The sequence below is a fragment of the Myotis daubentonii genome, chromosome 14 (genome assembly GCF_963259705.1).
Source record: "Myotis daubentonii chromosome 14, mMyoDau2.1, whole genome shotgun sequence".
Taxonomy (NCBI): domain Eukaryota; kingdom Metazoa; phylum Chordata; class Mammalia; order Chiroptera; family Vespertilionidae; genus Myotis; species Myotis daubentonii.
Genome location: NC_081853.1, coordinates 4956281 through 4972334, shown reverse-complemented (window position 1 = coordinate 4972334; position 16054 = coordinate 4956281). Strand labels below are relative to the sequence as shown.

The 16054-nt window shown below is 48.5% G+C and overlaps 1 protein-coding gene across 4 annotated transcripts in view; it reads right to left on the bottom strand.

Annotated features, from left to right (window-relative positions):
* Positions 1-11772, bottom strand: part of EOGT (EGF domain specific O-linked N-acetylglucosamine transferase) — a 55987-nt gene extending 44215 nt beyond the window's left edge. For 3 of the 4 annotated variants that reach the window (XM_059663013.1, XM_059663015.1, XM_059663017.1), the window contains exons 1-5: positions 11638-11772; positions 5532-5761; positions 4022-4122; positions 2582-2690; positions 181-275 (exon numbers count right to left, since the gene is read on the bottom strand). In XM_059663013.1, coding sequence (XP_059518996.1) covers positions 181-275; positions 2582-2690; positions 4022-4122; positions 5532-5747 — 521 coding nt within the window. In that variant the 5' untranslated portion in view covers positions 5748-5761; positions 11638-11772. Of the gene's footprint in view, positions 1-180; positions 276-2581; positions 2691-4021; positions 4123-5531; positions 5762-10492; positions 10514-11637 lie in introns of those variants that run through there. The other variant, XM_059663014.1, reaches the window with a different exon arrangement.
* Between the last annotated feature and the right edge of the window lie 4282 nt (positions 11773-16054).

Sequence of the window (16054 nt, the reverse complement as noted above, 5' to 3'; positions counted from 1 at the left end):
ATCGTATAGGAAGGAAGCTGATGGACCCAAAACCTGGCTTCACAACAATCAACTCGTGGCCAACCTCCACCTGTCCCAGCCTCATCGCCATGTCTTTATGAAGCAAACCCAAGGTATATCCCTGGGCCTGAAAATATTTCAGAATTTCCATTGGATTTTTAACATCAATCACTTAAGTACCTGTCATGGTTTCTCTTGATGTTTCTTAAGTCAAGGTAGAGATTGGTTGCTCTGCAATACTGAAGGTAGCGGGAACATACCAGACTCGAGTCACTCTGAAATAAGGTTGAGAAAACAACTCTGAGTATTAACATTCCAGGGACACCCCCAGACGTGCTAGACGTGTGACAGCATGTACACCTTGAGATCGAGCCACACGGTGTGACGCGGCACGCTCCCAAAGGCTGCTTCTGTTTAGGACATTTCCCTCCCACACAGGTTTTGGCCACACATAGTTTTGCCCATTTTCACATTTTTCAGTGACTAAGAACTCCCAATGTTCTATTTATATCACCTCTTGTTAAGGCAAGAGCGGAATGTGTGGTTCAGTCCTCTAAGTAGAAAAGCTCTCAGAACCATCACCACCACAGTGTGTGAAAAGCATCTTTCAAAGACGAGCCAAATGAAACAAGAAGAATGCACACAAGACATTAAAATGCAAGGCTGAAGGGCAGTGTGCCAATTCCATAAGAGGTACTGTCTGCAAACAGAAAGCTGGTGGAGGTCCCTGTCTCAACGGTGACACAGGGCAATGTTTTCTAAATCACTGACATAAGCGAGCTGGCGAGGCGGCCACGAGAGCCGGCTCCTGTCTCTTCCAGTCTGGTTTGTGCGGGAAGAGGGAGTGTCAAGAACTTACTAGTATCTTCTCTGGATTTTACTTATAGATGAAATGCCATTTGTTTTTCCTGTAACTCCCATGAACACAAGGCCTTGACCGGCACGGTGTTCTGGAGTCCACAGTTGGTAAGGGGTCGGACTCTGAGAGCACAAAGCACACGGAGGTAGTTCTTGGCCAGGAGAGCATTCTACGAACCACCCCGGAGGAGTGTGCCAGGTGGGCCGTGGCTCCTGCCTGCCCTGTGCACAGACAGCAGACTCAGGCCAGAGGACGGCAGGTGAGACGGCGTCTGCTGCAGGCACGAGCACAGTGTGGGTCCTGCCCTGCCTCCTGCGAGAAGTGCCTCAAGTCCTATTATGTGACAGCCTCCAAAAGCTACAGAGCGCCTGCAAGTGCATTAATAAAATCTTCCTTTAATTTCCTGATTGCCTGAAGACCATGGAGAAGCCTGCGATGTCCGAGACTCGGCCAGAGTTCAAGCACATGGGAAGAAAACAGACCCTACAACGCCCTGGACCTGTAAAAACAAACACGGAGCCCTTTGCTTGGACTGGGGCCCTGCACTGAGCATTTTTATACACAGACTCTCACTTCATCCTTACCACAAGCTCTGAAATAGGCATGGCTTAAAAGCAGAAGAAATTGCCCGGCCAATGTGGTTCAGTGGTTGAGCATCAACCTATGAACCAGGAGGTCTTGGTTCAATTCCCAGTCAGGGCACACGCCCAGGTGGTGGGCTTGATCCCCAGTAGGGAGCAGGCAGGAGGCAGCCAATCAGTGATTCTCATCGACATTTCTCCCTCTCCTTTCCTTCTGAAATCAATTATTTTTTAAAAAGTTTAAAAAGCAGAAGAAATTGAAAAACAGACCGGTGGGTGCCTGTCCAGGAATCAGGATTTGAACCCTGCAGTGGGGGCCCTGTCCTTCTTCTGACTGACCGTGGCTGCCTCTGGCAAAGGTGCGTTTACCAGCTGAGTGCATGCGGCGAGGGTGACAACGCACAGACCAGCGTTCTAATTCTAGGCGCACAGTCCCCGTAGCATCTGTTGGTCTCACCGAAGCTGCTTACTGTCGCTGAGGACCCGGGGCCTTTCTGCCCGCCTTCTGCTGTGCCTGCGAGAACCCAACCAGCTCACATATTCAGAACAGCTGTCTGCACGCTGTGAGGTCCTAAGCAAACATGAGCAGCATGGTGAGTGTATCCTCTGTCCCAAAGTACTTAGAAGCAAATGTGTAAAGATGCATTTTATCAATTTATCTTCTTTAGCACATGCTTAAGGGAAATGCTAATCCTAGTGATATTTTAACTACCTCACAATATGGCCACCTGATGTATGTGTGAAACTAGGACACGGTTTCCAAAGGACACGGAACAACTTGTTTTTAGAAGTTAAAAAAGAGTCTAAGCCAATGAACACACAGGAGCAAGGAGTCCTTTCTCAAGGCCGTCCACCGTGTTTCCATGATATAAACACAGGAGCATATTAAATAAACTGCCTGCTGACCGCCAGCCCACCGCTGACCACCAGCCCACCGCTGACCGCCAGCCCACCGCCAGCCCACCGCTGACCGCCAGCCCACTGCCAGCCCACCGCTGACCGCCAGCCCACCACTGACCGCCAGCCCACCGCTGACCGCCAGCCCACCACTGACCGCCAGCCCACCGCTGACCGCCAGCCCACTGCCAGCCCACCACTGATCACCAGCCCACCGCCAGCCCACCGCTGACCGCCAGCCCACCGTCTGCTGGGGCCGGCAGAGCTCCCGCAGCTCCCGCCTCCGTGCGCCCGCGTAGCCGAAGTCCGCTTGCTCCCAGAACGTGTCCCGGGCTGATTCCAAGGTATCCGTCCTATTTGCAAACAAAGACTTTCATCACTTTTTTTCTTTTTCTTTTTTCTGAGACTTGAGTCTTCTTTCGAAAGGTTACATTGCTGTAAGTTTTTCATTAATTTTTTTAAGTAAACTATCATAATTTTCTTAAAACGATCCCTGGCTACATGAATAAGTTACCAAAATACATTATTTACAGACATACTCACTTATAATACAAATGCACACATATATGTGTTAAATTAGGGTCATCCGGAACTAGAGAATGGACTGCTAATTATTGTATTTTACTTACTCCATTAACCTGGCATGATTTTTATGTATTTTATTTTTCCATCGCCATTTATCCCCTCTATGCCTCTTCCACCTCCACCCACACTCCTCCCGCACCGTGAATGTACTGATTGTAGTAACTGTGGTGGGGACTCTAGGTGTTAAAATGTTTAGCTTTAGACACAGTTACTAGGCTTGGTCATCAATGCATGTGGAAGGCTACTGTTCTGGGGAGAGGAACAGCCTTTTAAAGGGCTGCCTCCTGCCTGCTCCCTACTGGGGATCAAGCCCACCACCTGGGCATATGCCCTGACTAGGAATTGAATCAAGACCTCCTGGTTCATAGGTTGATGCTCAACCACTGAACCACATGTATGGCCCGCGTTGACCCGAGGAGACCAGCCAGCAACCCGACCCCGTGGCCCAGGAGCACTGCGAGTGGCCAAGACAAGCCCGAGCCACTGTGCTCCAGGGAGGGAACGCCCACCGCCCGCGCAGATACCCATCAGCAGGTGAGAGGATGCTGGGAAATCACAGACGCAGCTTTGGCCTGGCTAACCTTTCCTGCTGAATTCCAAACCCCTGACCTCCTTGCTCCTGAATTCCAAACCCTTTACCTACACCTTTCTTCTCCTTTTAAAGGGCTGGCTTGAGATGACAGGTAAAACAGTCTTTTTGGGGTACACAACCCGCAGTCTTCTCAGATCGCAGGCCATCTGAATAAAGCGCCCGTAAAGACTCAATCCTCACCTCTGCTTACTGGTTCTGGTGGTGACCAGCCCCACAAACACCGGCTTTTCCAGTTTCAATTACACATGACTTTCCCTCCAGAATCACCAGGAAAACATCAGTTTATCTTCCTAGCGTCTGCCGGGGGCAATATTTTCTGTGATCTATACCGTTTCTCCCCGACAGAGGAAATGACAGCTATTCCTGGGGGCAGTCAAGTTGAATCCATGACCATGTGAGCAAACTGATATCTAAAGGAGTTACTATCTAAAACCAGAGAGCCTCACTGCGAACGGGGATCAGCATCCCCGGCCATGAAGGTCAGCTTAAAGGGGAGGCATTACTTACCATCCCATGTCCACGTAGGTGCAGACCGGGTAGCTGAACCGGAACTCGGGTCTGCAGGATTCCTCATAGCCCCAGCAGTACTTCAGGTTTTCTAAGTGTTTCTAGAACATAAATCATGTGTGTTGGGTCTGATCAAATAATTGAGTCAATACCCCCTTCTCTGGCAGACTGACCTTCAGGCCACTTCACAACTAACATTCCCTTTCGCTTAGACCACCTTCCACTTGCTAAGACCATTCTCCTTCCCCTCTGGACCTTTCCAGGATCCAGATCTGCCCAGAGAGTTCTCTGACCAGAAAAAGCCCGCCTGGATTCCTTTAAAACCTCGGACTCCCAGTCCCTGGTGCTGGCACCATTTGGGGGCTCAGCCCATCTGGTTTTCAGGAGGACCCAATAAATCATAATTCTTTACCCCTTTTGGCCTCGTGCGTTCCTCCTTCGGTGACCCTACCAATGTGCATGTAGATGAGGCTCCCTTCTTCTGACATTTAGAGAGGACTCTTAGATTTTTCCATGAAGAAACAAAGCATTATAGGACTTTCACTTTTACATGTTACGATACATACTCATGCAATAAAAATTACAAGAGTAAATTCTAAGACTAGGAGTCTTCAGGTTCTTAACAACAACTATCTTTAATTACCAGCCCCTCCCCCTGTCTGTCCCCTGACCAAAAGCCTAGGCTTTGCCTGGACAACCAGAGACCACTTGCATTGAAACTTCTGGAAGCAGCCTCCTGAAACAGCCTTCCTTTCTCAGAGAGCAAACTGACTCCAAAACCAGACCCTAAAATGGAATTTGTCACCAAAACAATCAGCTAAATTAAAAGGATCAGCAACTTTACTCATGCTCCAGATCAGCAGAGATCCCACAGACATGAAAAGCTATGCAGCCCGTGGGCCACAGCAGCTGCTGGTAGCCAGAGAGCCCCACAGGCTCTTACCGGTTCCCAGGCCTCCTGTCAGCGGGCTCCTGTGCCAGCACCGTGGGAAAGGAAGTGCTCCACAGGCCCAGCTTTGATCTCAGGGCCTCCCAAGCTGCCTTAACGGGCTCCAATTTGAGGCCTTTCCAACAGCTCTACACCAGAAGGACAGCCTCAGTATCAACCTTAATTATGTGGAGACAGGGCCAGAGGTGTTATTATCGAAATGAAGTGCTAAGGGACAGACCCTCAGTGCAGCTGAAGGAGGAAGAGGTGTCAAATTCTTTAGTTATTTTTAACTACATACTCTTTTGTGTATAAAATCTAATTTGATTCACTTATGGAGTATACAAATAGTACGGGGTTCCTATTTACTGTAGTACTAGTGATTTAGATTTTAAATCTCACTGCTGTGAGTGGGACAGAGTTTTAAACAAAGTTTGGTCGTTAGAAGCCTTATATGAAATACAATGATCAACTCACCTTACAATCAAAAGATAAAATGCCACCTTCAAGTTCAAGCTATAAAGCAGAATTTGTAAGCTAGTCTAAACTGCATGCTTTTAATAAACAAGAGAAGTAACCTACCTTATAAGGGCAGTGTGGGTCTTTCTTACAGACGCTGGCAACATGCCCATTGTTGTGCAAAAAGAAGGGGAGGTGCTCCTCGGGCAGGCGGATGCTGGCGTAGTCAAACCCAGGCCCGCCCTGGGCGCCCTCGGCCCCCACCTGGGGCGAAGCCTCCTGGGGGCGACTCAGTGGGAGGTCATGAAGCAACACTCCAAAGACAAGCAGCATTATCATCGCAGCCTCCAAACCTAGAGATCAAATTGCAAACACGTTCTTCAAGACATATCCTTCAACAGTCTCAGGGGGCCAGCGCTAAGCATAATTACAATGAACTTTGCTACATCCGGGCATAACGTTCCTTTAGTCCATAAATACAGCGTTTACTGTGCACCTGTTATGTGCCAGGCACTGTGTTAGGAGCTGTTACACTAAAACTTTTTGATTTCCATGGCTGCAAATCTTTTTACTTTTTAAAAAATTTATCTTTATTGTTGAAGGTATTACAGATGTCCCCTTTTTTACAAGTCTTTTTAAAAGTAAGGTTTTATTGAGCCAAAGATGCTAGCCAAAATGAAGATGGGTCTTGGGGCACGGAGTCTAAACCCCCAGCAGCATGGCAAGAAGATAAAGCATGTCTGTCATCCTGGACTTTTGCAAGCATCGTTATACATCCAGTCGGGGCAGGGAAAGAAGGAAGTGGTCGGGAAGAATTTACAGGAGCTACAGGCAAAGCAGTGGGGGCGGCGACGCCCCTGCAAGAGGCAGCAGCGTCTGCAGGAGAACGCCAGCTCCCATGGGCTGCTGGGAGAAGCAGGGCTTCCTGGGATTAGATGGTGGCTGGCTAAAATAATCTGCAGAATATCCACCTGGAAATTAATCCGAAATCCCAACAGGTAAAACAAGAATGTGACTAGTTTTTTGCTAGCAGGCCCATAACCATTCTCAGACTAACAGCTCGCTTTCTCTTGCTCTCCAGCTGCTGCAATTTAATTGAGAACATTTCAGAATATTTTTTTTCTTATCAGAGCTAAGAATACAGGGGAGAACAAAGCAAGAAAACCCCTGCTCTCCTGGAGCTTGTAACCTAGTGCAAGAGACATAAAATAAACACACAACTTCAGAAGATGACAAGGGCTGTGACTCAAGTAACTCAGGGGCCGGTGACCTTTTCTGCAAAGGGCCAATTCTACTTCGCATTTGCAGGCTGTACAGTCTCTGTGACAACTACTCCACGGTGCCTTTGTCAGGAAAGCAGCTGAAGGAGGGGGTATGGCTGTTCTAATAAAATTTTATTTACCAAAATGGGAGGAAGTCCTTAATATGACTCAGTTTGCTGCTGCCTGAAATAAAAGTAATATGACAGACAACGTAGTATAATGTAGTTAAGAATTTGGACTTTTAAAACTGTACCAACTAGGTTTGAATCCAGATGCAGATTCCTAAGCTGTATGACCTTAGCAAGTTATTTAACTTTTCTGTACCTCAGCTTTTCCATCTATAAAATGGAAATTATAATAAGCCTTCCTCATAAGGCTGTGCATTAAATATTGGTAAAGTGTTTAGATGTACCTGGTGTGTTACATGTTGTATGTTTATTAAATGTTTAGCCCAGCTGGCGTGGCTCAGTGGTTGAGTCTCAACCTATGAACCAGGAGGTCATAATTCAATGCCCACTCAGAGCACATGCCTAGGGTTGGGGGCTCAACCCCCAATCCCTGATCCCCAGTGTGGGGCATGCAGGAGGCAGCCAATCAATGATTCTCTCTCATCATTGATGTTTCTTTCTCTCTGAAATCAATAAAAAGATTTTTTTAAAATATATATTTTATTGATTTTTTACAGAGAGGAAGGGAGAGGGATAGAGAGTCAGAAACATCAATCAGCTGCCTCCTGCACACTCCCTACTAGGGATGTGCCCGCAACCAAGGTACATGCCCTTGGCCAGAATCAAACCCGGGACCCTTGAGTCCGCAGGCCGACGCTCTATCCACTGAGCCAAACTGGTCAGGGCAATAAAAAGATACTTTAAAAATAATAAAACAAATGTTTAAAGCCATGTTGGATGGGGTGCAGGGTACTCAATGACATCTGAGCAGAGACCTGAATGATGAGGAGCAGGGACACATGCCAGAGAGACAGAGGAAAAGAAGTGCCATGGCTCAGGGCCAGTGTGTCTGCTGAGTGAGATAACAATACAACCAGCATGAGCAAGTACCATGCGCCAGGGTCTCGGTACCGAGGTGCAGCAACAAGCACGCAGTCAGGAACTGACTCCCTGCCCTTGTGTATGACAATTGATGGTGGTAGTAAGAGCTGAGACTTGGAAAACTTCAGGAGTGAAATCCAAGCGGTCTGCCTCCGAGACAGACCCTGAGGCTCTCCCTGTCCTGCTTTAGAATTGCGAAGAGATAATGGTTACAGACCTCAGTGCCTTTTTAACTCTCCCCATCTACATCTCTTGGACCAGATTTCCCTATTTATCATCTATCTATAATAATAAAAGCATAATATGCTAATTAGACCAGACAGCCGAACTACCTTCTGGACGACCTTCCAGATGACCACACTATGATACCCACTGGCGCCAGGCCAGCCAAGGAAGGTGCGATGTGATTGCTTGGGGGCCCAGCCATCGCCCCATGATTGCCCAGGCCACAGGCCAGCGGAGCGATCGATCAATTGGGGGTCCATGATTGCCCCAAAGAGAGAGGCCCAGGCCATGGACTGGCAGGCTGTGGCGGGTGGGCAGGGCCTCCCTCTGCTGGGGGGCAATCCATCGTGGAGCCCCGGCCAGGTGGGCAGGGCCCACCTCTTTGGGGCAACTGATCATGGGGCTCCCGGACTGTGAGAGGGCACAGGCTGGGCTGAGGGAACCCCCACCCCAGTGCACGATTTCCGTGCACCAGGCCTCTAGTATACTGGTATATATAAAAGCCTAAGTGACCTGACGACGGAACGACCGGAACAACCAGAATGACCGGTCGCTATGACATGCACTGACCACCAGGGGGCAGATGCTCAACACAGGAGCTTCCCCCAGGTGCTCAGTGTGCTCTCACAGCGGGAGCGCGGCTCAGCTGACAGACCCCTCCCATGGCCCACCAGCCCGGCAGCAGCCACTCACTCCCTCAGTAGTCCTACAGTTCCAATCTCTGGAGAACGGGCCAGGCACTGATGAACCAGCGCTGCGGGCACGATCCTGACAGTGCTGCCAGCCTCCTGGAAATCGGCCTCAGGCACCACGCCGCTTCCCCTCCCTAGATGCTCCACAAGGAAGAAACAATATAAAAGCGGCTGCCAGGTGGCTCCCGACAACCAGTGCAAATGTCAGAGGGACGGATTGGATCCCAGGCCAGTAAGGCCATCCTTCCGCCCGCCCAGAGGGCCAATCGGTTCCCAACTCCTCCTACCCCCTGCGGCCCCCACCCATGCACAAATTCGTGCACCGCACCTCTAGTAGACAATAATCAGTATCATAGACAACATATCATAGACAATAATCTTTCCGGTTCACTTTAGTGGTATCTTTTCTCTATTTAAAAAAAGTGCTCTTTCCACAAGGTGATCGAGCTGTATACACCTTAGCTACTCCCGGCTAGGTCTGCTGTCACCAGGGCACACTGGGAAACTCAACTTTCAAAATCAGTTCGTTCACTGTGGGCGATAAAGCAGGGGCTTTCAGAAGCAGACTGCTGTGCCCCAGTAGCCCCAACTTCCAAGGCCAGCAGGTCACCTCTGGACAGGGGGGACACCAAGGAGAGACAGGGGGGACACCAAGGAGAGACGGGGGGACACCAAGGAGAGACAGGGGGAACACCAAGGAGAGACAGGGGGGACACCAAGGAGAGTGGTAAACTCTGATTTTCTTTTGGGTGGAGCTAGAGTATACTGTTATCTGTTTTAAGGGTGATCTGAATTAATCTTTTTGGTTAGGACTTTTATCAAACAGGAAGTTGATTACAATTTTATAAAATTTAAAAGTATAAATTCGCCCTGGCCAGTGTGCAGTGTGGCTCAGTTAGTTAGGCATGCCCTGTGCACCCAAAGGTTGTGGGTTCGATTCTACATCAGGGCACATGCCCAGGTTGCAGGCTTGATCCCCAGTAGGGGGCATGCAGGAGGCAGCTAAGGGTTTCACCCTCATATTGATGTTTCTCTTTCTCCCTCTCCCTTCCTCTCTCTCTAAAAATCAATTTAAAAATCTTTATAAGCCCTAACCAGTTTGGCTCAGTGGATAGAGCGTAAGCCTGCGGACTCAAGGGTCCCAGGTTCAATTCCAGTCAAGGGCATGTACCTTGGTTGTGGGCACATCCCCAGTAGGGAGTGTGCAGGAGGCAGCTGATTGATGTTTCTAACTCTCTATCCCTCTCCCTTCCTCTCTGTAAAAAGTCAATAAAATATATTAAAAAATAAAAATCTTTGTAAAAAGTACATATTAATAGTAACAGTATCACCCGACCCGCGTGGCTCAGTGGTTGAGCACTGACCTATGAACCAGGAGGTCACGATTCAATTCCCAGTCAGAGCATTTGCCCAGGTTGAGGGCTTGATCCCCAGTGTGGAGTGTGCAGAAGGCAGCTGATCAATGGTTCTCTCTCACTATTGAATTTTTTCTCTCTCTCTCTTCCTTCTTCTCTGAAATCAATAAAAATGTATTTTTAAAAAACAGTAATAGTATCTTATAATGAAAATATTTACCACTTTAATCCTCAAAACCCCCCTGCAGCTGTTATAATGTTTCAGATGTATAAAGCTGTCAGAAATGAAACACATTACCTAAAAAGATGCAGAAGTAGTTTTTACTACCCAGGTGATATTTTGAGTCAATGGAAATAATAAGAGGGGAAAAAATTGATGAGATAACCTGTAAGCAAAGGGTCTGGCACTTAGTGAGCTAAGGCCTAACTAAATAAAAGGCCTGGTTGCTGGTGCTCTCTCTCTGCCTTAATGAAACCACACTCAGAGTTACAGGTACCAACCTCGAGCTGAGCAGGAAGGAGATGCCCGCTGTAGGCAGGCAGCAACTGGTACAGGCGGATAAGCATTCCTAGCAGCAAACAACTTGCCGGCTCTCAGCCTGGTAACCCCACTCACTGAGTCACACTAGGACTGGACTGGAGCCTCCCTGTGCAAGAGACCGGACATCCTATCCTTTGACTCATCCTCCCCAGAAATAAAGTCATTGTTGTGACCAAGTCCTCCTGCCCTTTGGTTATCCACGTGTATTGTCCTGGACCGAGCTCTAGCCATAACTACCCCATGATCACAGATCAGAAGCCTGGTTTTTGCAGAGGGCACGCACCCACTTGCATAAGCTAGAGGCAGGTGGCTGCTGGTGCAGGAGGCACACCCGGGCCGGTGGAGGCCTTTGGGTGTGGAGTCCTGCCGCAAGGCCCCCGGGGAGGGGTGGCGGCCCTTCTTGGGCAGATGGAAGCTTTAGCAGCTGAGGTACTTTTCCTTCAGCACAAAGCGGCCGGCTCCCTCCACTCCTGCAGCCCGAGTGGGTTTCCAAAGGCCTAAGAGGAGGCAAGAGAAAACGGAAAAGCCTAAGAGACGATGAGAGAGGAAACACGGCCGCGGCCGGGGCGCAGTGGGTGGGCTGGGGCTGTGCTCCGAGCAGACGGGAAAGCGTGCAGGATGCAGTGGACCAACCGGCAGCTACACGCAGCTGAACAGTGACCCCCGAGCGCTCGCCCCGCGGTGCCCGAAGCCTGGCGGCGGCAGATGGCCGGGGAGCGGCCTGGCTGCCCGACGGAGAGGCCGCCAGCTTGGCTGGAACGTCAGCGGGGACCAGCGCGGAGGAGTCGGCGCGAGCGCCCTGCCGCGCTCGGCTCCACACCCGGCCCCGCGGGGCTGCCCCGGGGACTCCGGGATCCTGGGCCGCCCGCACCTGCCCCGCACGCCGCCCCCGCCGACTGGTCCCCCGCGCGCCCAGGGCCACGCGGCGCCGCCCGCGCCCAGATGGGGCCAAGCGCCCGGGGCCGGGAGCCGGGAGCCGGGAGCCAGGAGCCGCGCCGGGAGACCAGGCGCTGAGGCCGGGGACGCGCAGCCCGGCCGCCGAGGGAAGGGAGGGAAGGAAGGGGAGGGGGTGGGAAGGCGCCGCGAGTCCCGGGGAGAGTCCCACCTGAGCCGGGGAGTCGGGGCTCAGCCGGAGGAGAAGCCGCTGCTCAGGAGGAGGGAGTCAGCGCTCGCCACTGCGGCTCAGCGGAAACCCGCCGCCCGGGCCAGGGGGCGCCAGGGAGCCCCGCTCCGCCAGCCCACGCGGGCACGGAGGCGGGGAGGCGGGGCGGGAGGCGGGGAGGCGGGGAGGCGGGGCGGGAGGCGAGGAGGCGGGGCGGGAGGCGGGGAGGCGGGGCGGGAGGCGGGGTCGGGCTGCGGGCTCCGCAGAGCTGGGAGAGCGTGGGAAACCGGCTCTCTTCACCGGGCTGCGTGGCACGGAGGCGGGTTTGCTGTTCCCTGGATCAGACCGAAGTGCCCCCTGGCTGTCAGAGCTGGCCCTTTCTGGTGGTGAGATTTCTGGGGTCCACTCACACTGTATGCAGTACAGTTGCCTCTCTCCTACTATCAGAAACTCGCCAAGTTCAAATGCTGCCTGTGGAGTTTAATCTTTACCAGTTTGTTATTTTATAATTATTTTAACTTTTATTGTATCATTTTTTGAACCCCCATCTACCCCACTGGTATAGAGCATACTAGAGTTGATCAATACTGACTCAACTTGAACGGATTGCGGGTTACATGAAGGCTGACACAAAGTAACCTTATGCACAGAAAGTCACCAGTGTTAATACGATTACAGGAAACAAAACAGTTTATTTCTGTTGTGGGCAGCGGAAGGGCACCGGGTGTTAGACTGGTGGGGTCTGACCGGACCTGGGTTCAGCAACCTCGTCCAGCAACCTCGGTAACCTGAATTCTGGCTAAGAAAGAAATCAGAGCCAAGACCCAAAGTAGAGAAACATTTATTTGATAAATCACAGAGGTGGAAAAAGTAATTCCTAGAAGAGATGGGCTTAGGAAACCAGTTACTGAGATAAAGGAAGGGGCCTTGGAGCTTGGGAGTGAGGAAGGTGATGGTAAGGCGCCTGCTAGGGGGGGTTGGAGGAGGGGGCCTGGGGGGGACAGGCTCCCTGTGCTCCTGGGAGGGAGAGGCACCGAGCCCTCCATCCTAAGGGTTCTAAGGGTGAGAGATTTTAGGGGCGGTCCCAGGAAGATCTCAGTGGCATATTCAGCAGCTTTCCAGGGGTGTCCTTTCAGGGTCGGGGTCTCCACTGATGAATGGGTCCGAACCTGGAGAGGGGTCATTATTTAATGCAGCTGGTCCTGAGGTCAGCCCTGGAGTCACTTGTCTGGTTTGGCTGCTTTCCTGAGCCTGGAGCTGCAATGTAACTGAGGCCTAAATGTTATCTCTAGGGAGGAAAGGTCAGGGGTCCAAAAAGCATGACCAGCAAATGCTAGGGGAGAAGAGTCACCCTGAGGGCCAGGTCCCACCCTAGCATTGTCCTTTGCTAGGCGCCCAGGGCTTTCCACCGGTGACCTGTACCTGGCCCATCATCCTTGCTCTGCTCATGTCTATCTAATTGCCGACCACATCTCCAAAGACTTACATGCTTTCAAAATAAGTTTTTAGGTGCTACAAGTTCCATTAATAACCTGCTAAATTAGGAATGTTATCTGGACTTTTTTCAAATAACACAAAAACACATGGTATTTGACATGGGCCAGTAATTGTTCTGAATCACTTTACAGTATTAACTCATTTACTCTTCATGTAAAGGACTTGGCCTATTTCATACTTTGCCCACCCCTTACCAATAAGGACAGTAATTTTAATATTTTTATTGATTTCAGAGAGGAAGGGAGAGGGAGAGATAGAAACATCAATGATGAGAATCAATTGGTGTCCTCCTGCACGCCCTACACTGGGGATCGAACCCGCACCATGACCTCCTGGGTCATAAGTTGATGCTCAACCACTGAGCCACGCTTGCCAGGCAGGATAGTAATTTTTGAAAATGCTTTTCTGAGCTTACTTGCCACCATCCTATTTTTGTTATGCACAGGAAGTGTAGCTTTCCTGTTAGTTGATTCAAATGAATTGCAGCCATTTAAAATAATTTTTTTAACAAGCTGGTTTGTCACAATAAAGAAATATATATAACCCTAGCTCAGTGGTTCTCAACCTTCTGGCCATTTAAATACAGTTCCTCATGTTGTGACCCAACCATAACATTATTTTCGTTGCTACTTCATAACTGTAATGTTGCTACTGTTATGAATCATAATGTAAATATCTGATATGCAGGATGGTCTTAGGCGACCCTGTGAAAGGGTCGTTCGACCACCAAAGGGGTCGCGACCCACAGGTTGAGAACCACTGCCTGGTTTGGTTCAGTGGATAGAGCATCAGCCTGTGGACTGGGTTCAATTCCAGTCAAGGGCACATGCCCGGGTTGCAGACTTGGTCCCCAGAAGGGAGTGTGCAGGAGGGAGCCGATCAATGATTCTATCTCATCATTGATGTTTTTCTCTCTCTCTCCCTCTCCCTTCCTCTCTGAAATCAATAAAAATAAAAGAAGCCGATAATGGCATCAACTTCAAAATATTGATTTAAAGATTAAGTGCAGGTATACAATCCCTTTTCAGATTCCCTGGGATTGGTCATGTATTCCTGAATTTTTTATGGAATAGGGTAATATGCAAACCATTTACTAACCAACCCCCTCAATGTGCCCTGGGTCAGCAACAAACAAAACAAACTCATAGACACAACAGTATGGTAGTTACCAGAGAGGAAGGCAGTGAGGAGAGGATGAAGAGGCCAAATGGGTCAACTATATGGTAATTCAAGTTGAGTACACAATATACAGATAATGTATTACAAACATGTACACCTGAAACTTATATTAACCAATGTTATCCCAACTAATTCAATTTAAAAAACACCAAAGCACAGGGCTCACTTAAGGCAAAGATAACACCTTTGCTAAGGAAACTATAGGCATGACTGCCATTATGACCTACCCAGTTAGGAATTTATGACCACACCACCATGTGGTTACTTTTTCACTGGGCTCATCAGGCATACCAAGTAGCCCGAGCTTGTCCAGTTTTCTATATAGTCCCCTTTTTCGTTCACACCTCGTATTTACTACTAGAGGCCCGGTGCACAAATTCGTGCACAGGTGGGGGGTCCCTTGTCCTGGCCAGCGATTTGGGCTGACAGGGGTGGGAGGGGTACGGGGGGGGGGAGTGGGGAGGTTAGCTGTGGAGCTGTCAGAGTGCACTAACCACCAAGGGACAGCTCCTGCATTGAGTGTCTGCCTCCTGGTGGTCGGTGCACATCATAGTGACTGGTCATTCGGTTGCTTAGGCTTTTATGTAGATAGATTACTTGAGGATTCTAAAATTAAATGTATCTTACTAGGGAGTGGGGCAGTATGATGAATAAATTCTGGACAGCACTAGAAGAAATTCTCTGCATTGCAATCGGAATACTGAAGCATTTGGGGTTTTTGTGTGTGTTCTGATTGTTTTGGAAAAAAAGTAAGTATTAAGAAGATACTTTTAATTTCCATCATATCTTGTTAAAAGATCTTTGTTTGCTAAAAGGTAACATGGATATGTATAAAAACAATAGCTTACAAGTACCTTAAGGGATTAAGTTGCAAAGTTCAAGAGTATAAGCCCCAATATAAACTCAAAAACAGAGGGTAGCATATCTGTTATCTGAATATAGAAATATTGTAAGACATTTAAGATATATTTTGATACTGTTTAAGATTTTTTTAAAAATATATTTTATTGATTTTTTATAGAGAGGAAGGGAGAGAGATAGAAACATCGGTGAGAGAAACATCGATGAGAGAGAAACATTGATCAGTTGCCTTCTGCACACCCCCCACTGGGGATGTGCCCACAACCAAGGTAATGCCCTTGACCAGAATCAAACCTGGGACCTTTTAGTTTGCAGGCCAATGATCTATCCACTGAGCCAAACCAGTTAGGGCTGTTTAAGATTTTAAAAGACACAAAAATCATCCTTACAGTAATTGCCAGTTATAATCAGTAAGTCTTAAAATTGTTTTCCAAAAATACATCCTAATTAGAAAACTATGCTTAATACTAATAGTCTTAATAATGCCTACTAAAATTAGGGCTTATCCTCATTTTCTTAAAGTATGAATTCCAAACTTATACAAGTTATATTATCTTCATAAAACAGTACCAGCTCCATTCATTGGTATTGGCCACTTTAAATTAAGTCAAAAATGAAATACATTATTACTATTTTAAAAATTTTATTCAAATTAGATCCATGCTTATTATTTACATTTCATTTAAAATTAAAATATTTATCAATTTGTAGTTTAAATCATACTTTCAGCCCTTTACAAAATTTTATAACTTAAAATTGAATAGTGAAAATTAATTTTTTAAATAAAAATGAAAAATTACGGTATTATAGTACAAATGTATACATACTAAACAAACAAGTAAAACAAGATAAAGTGTCTACAGTCATTTTGTTTTCTTATGGC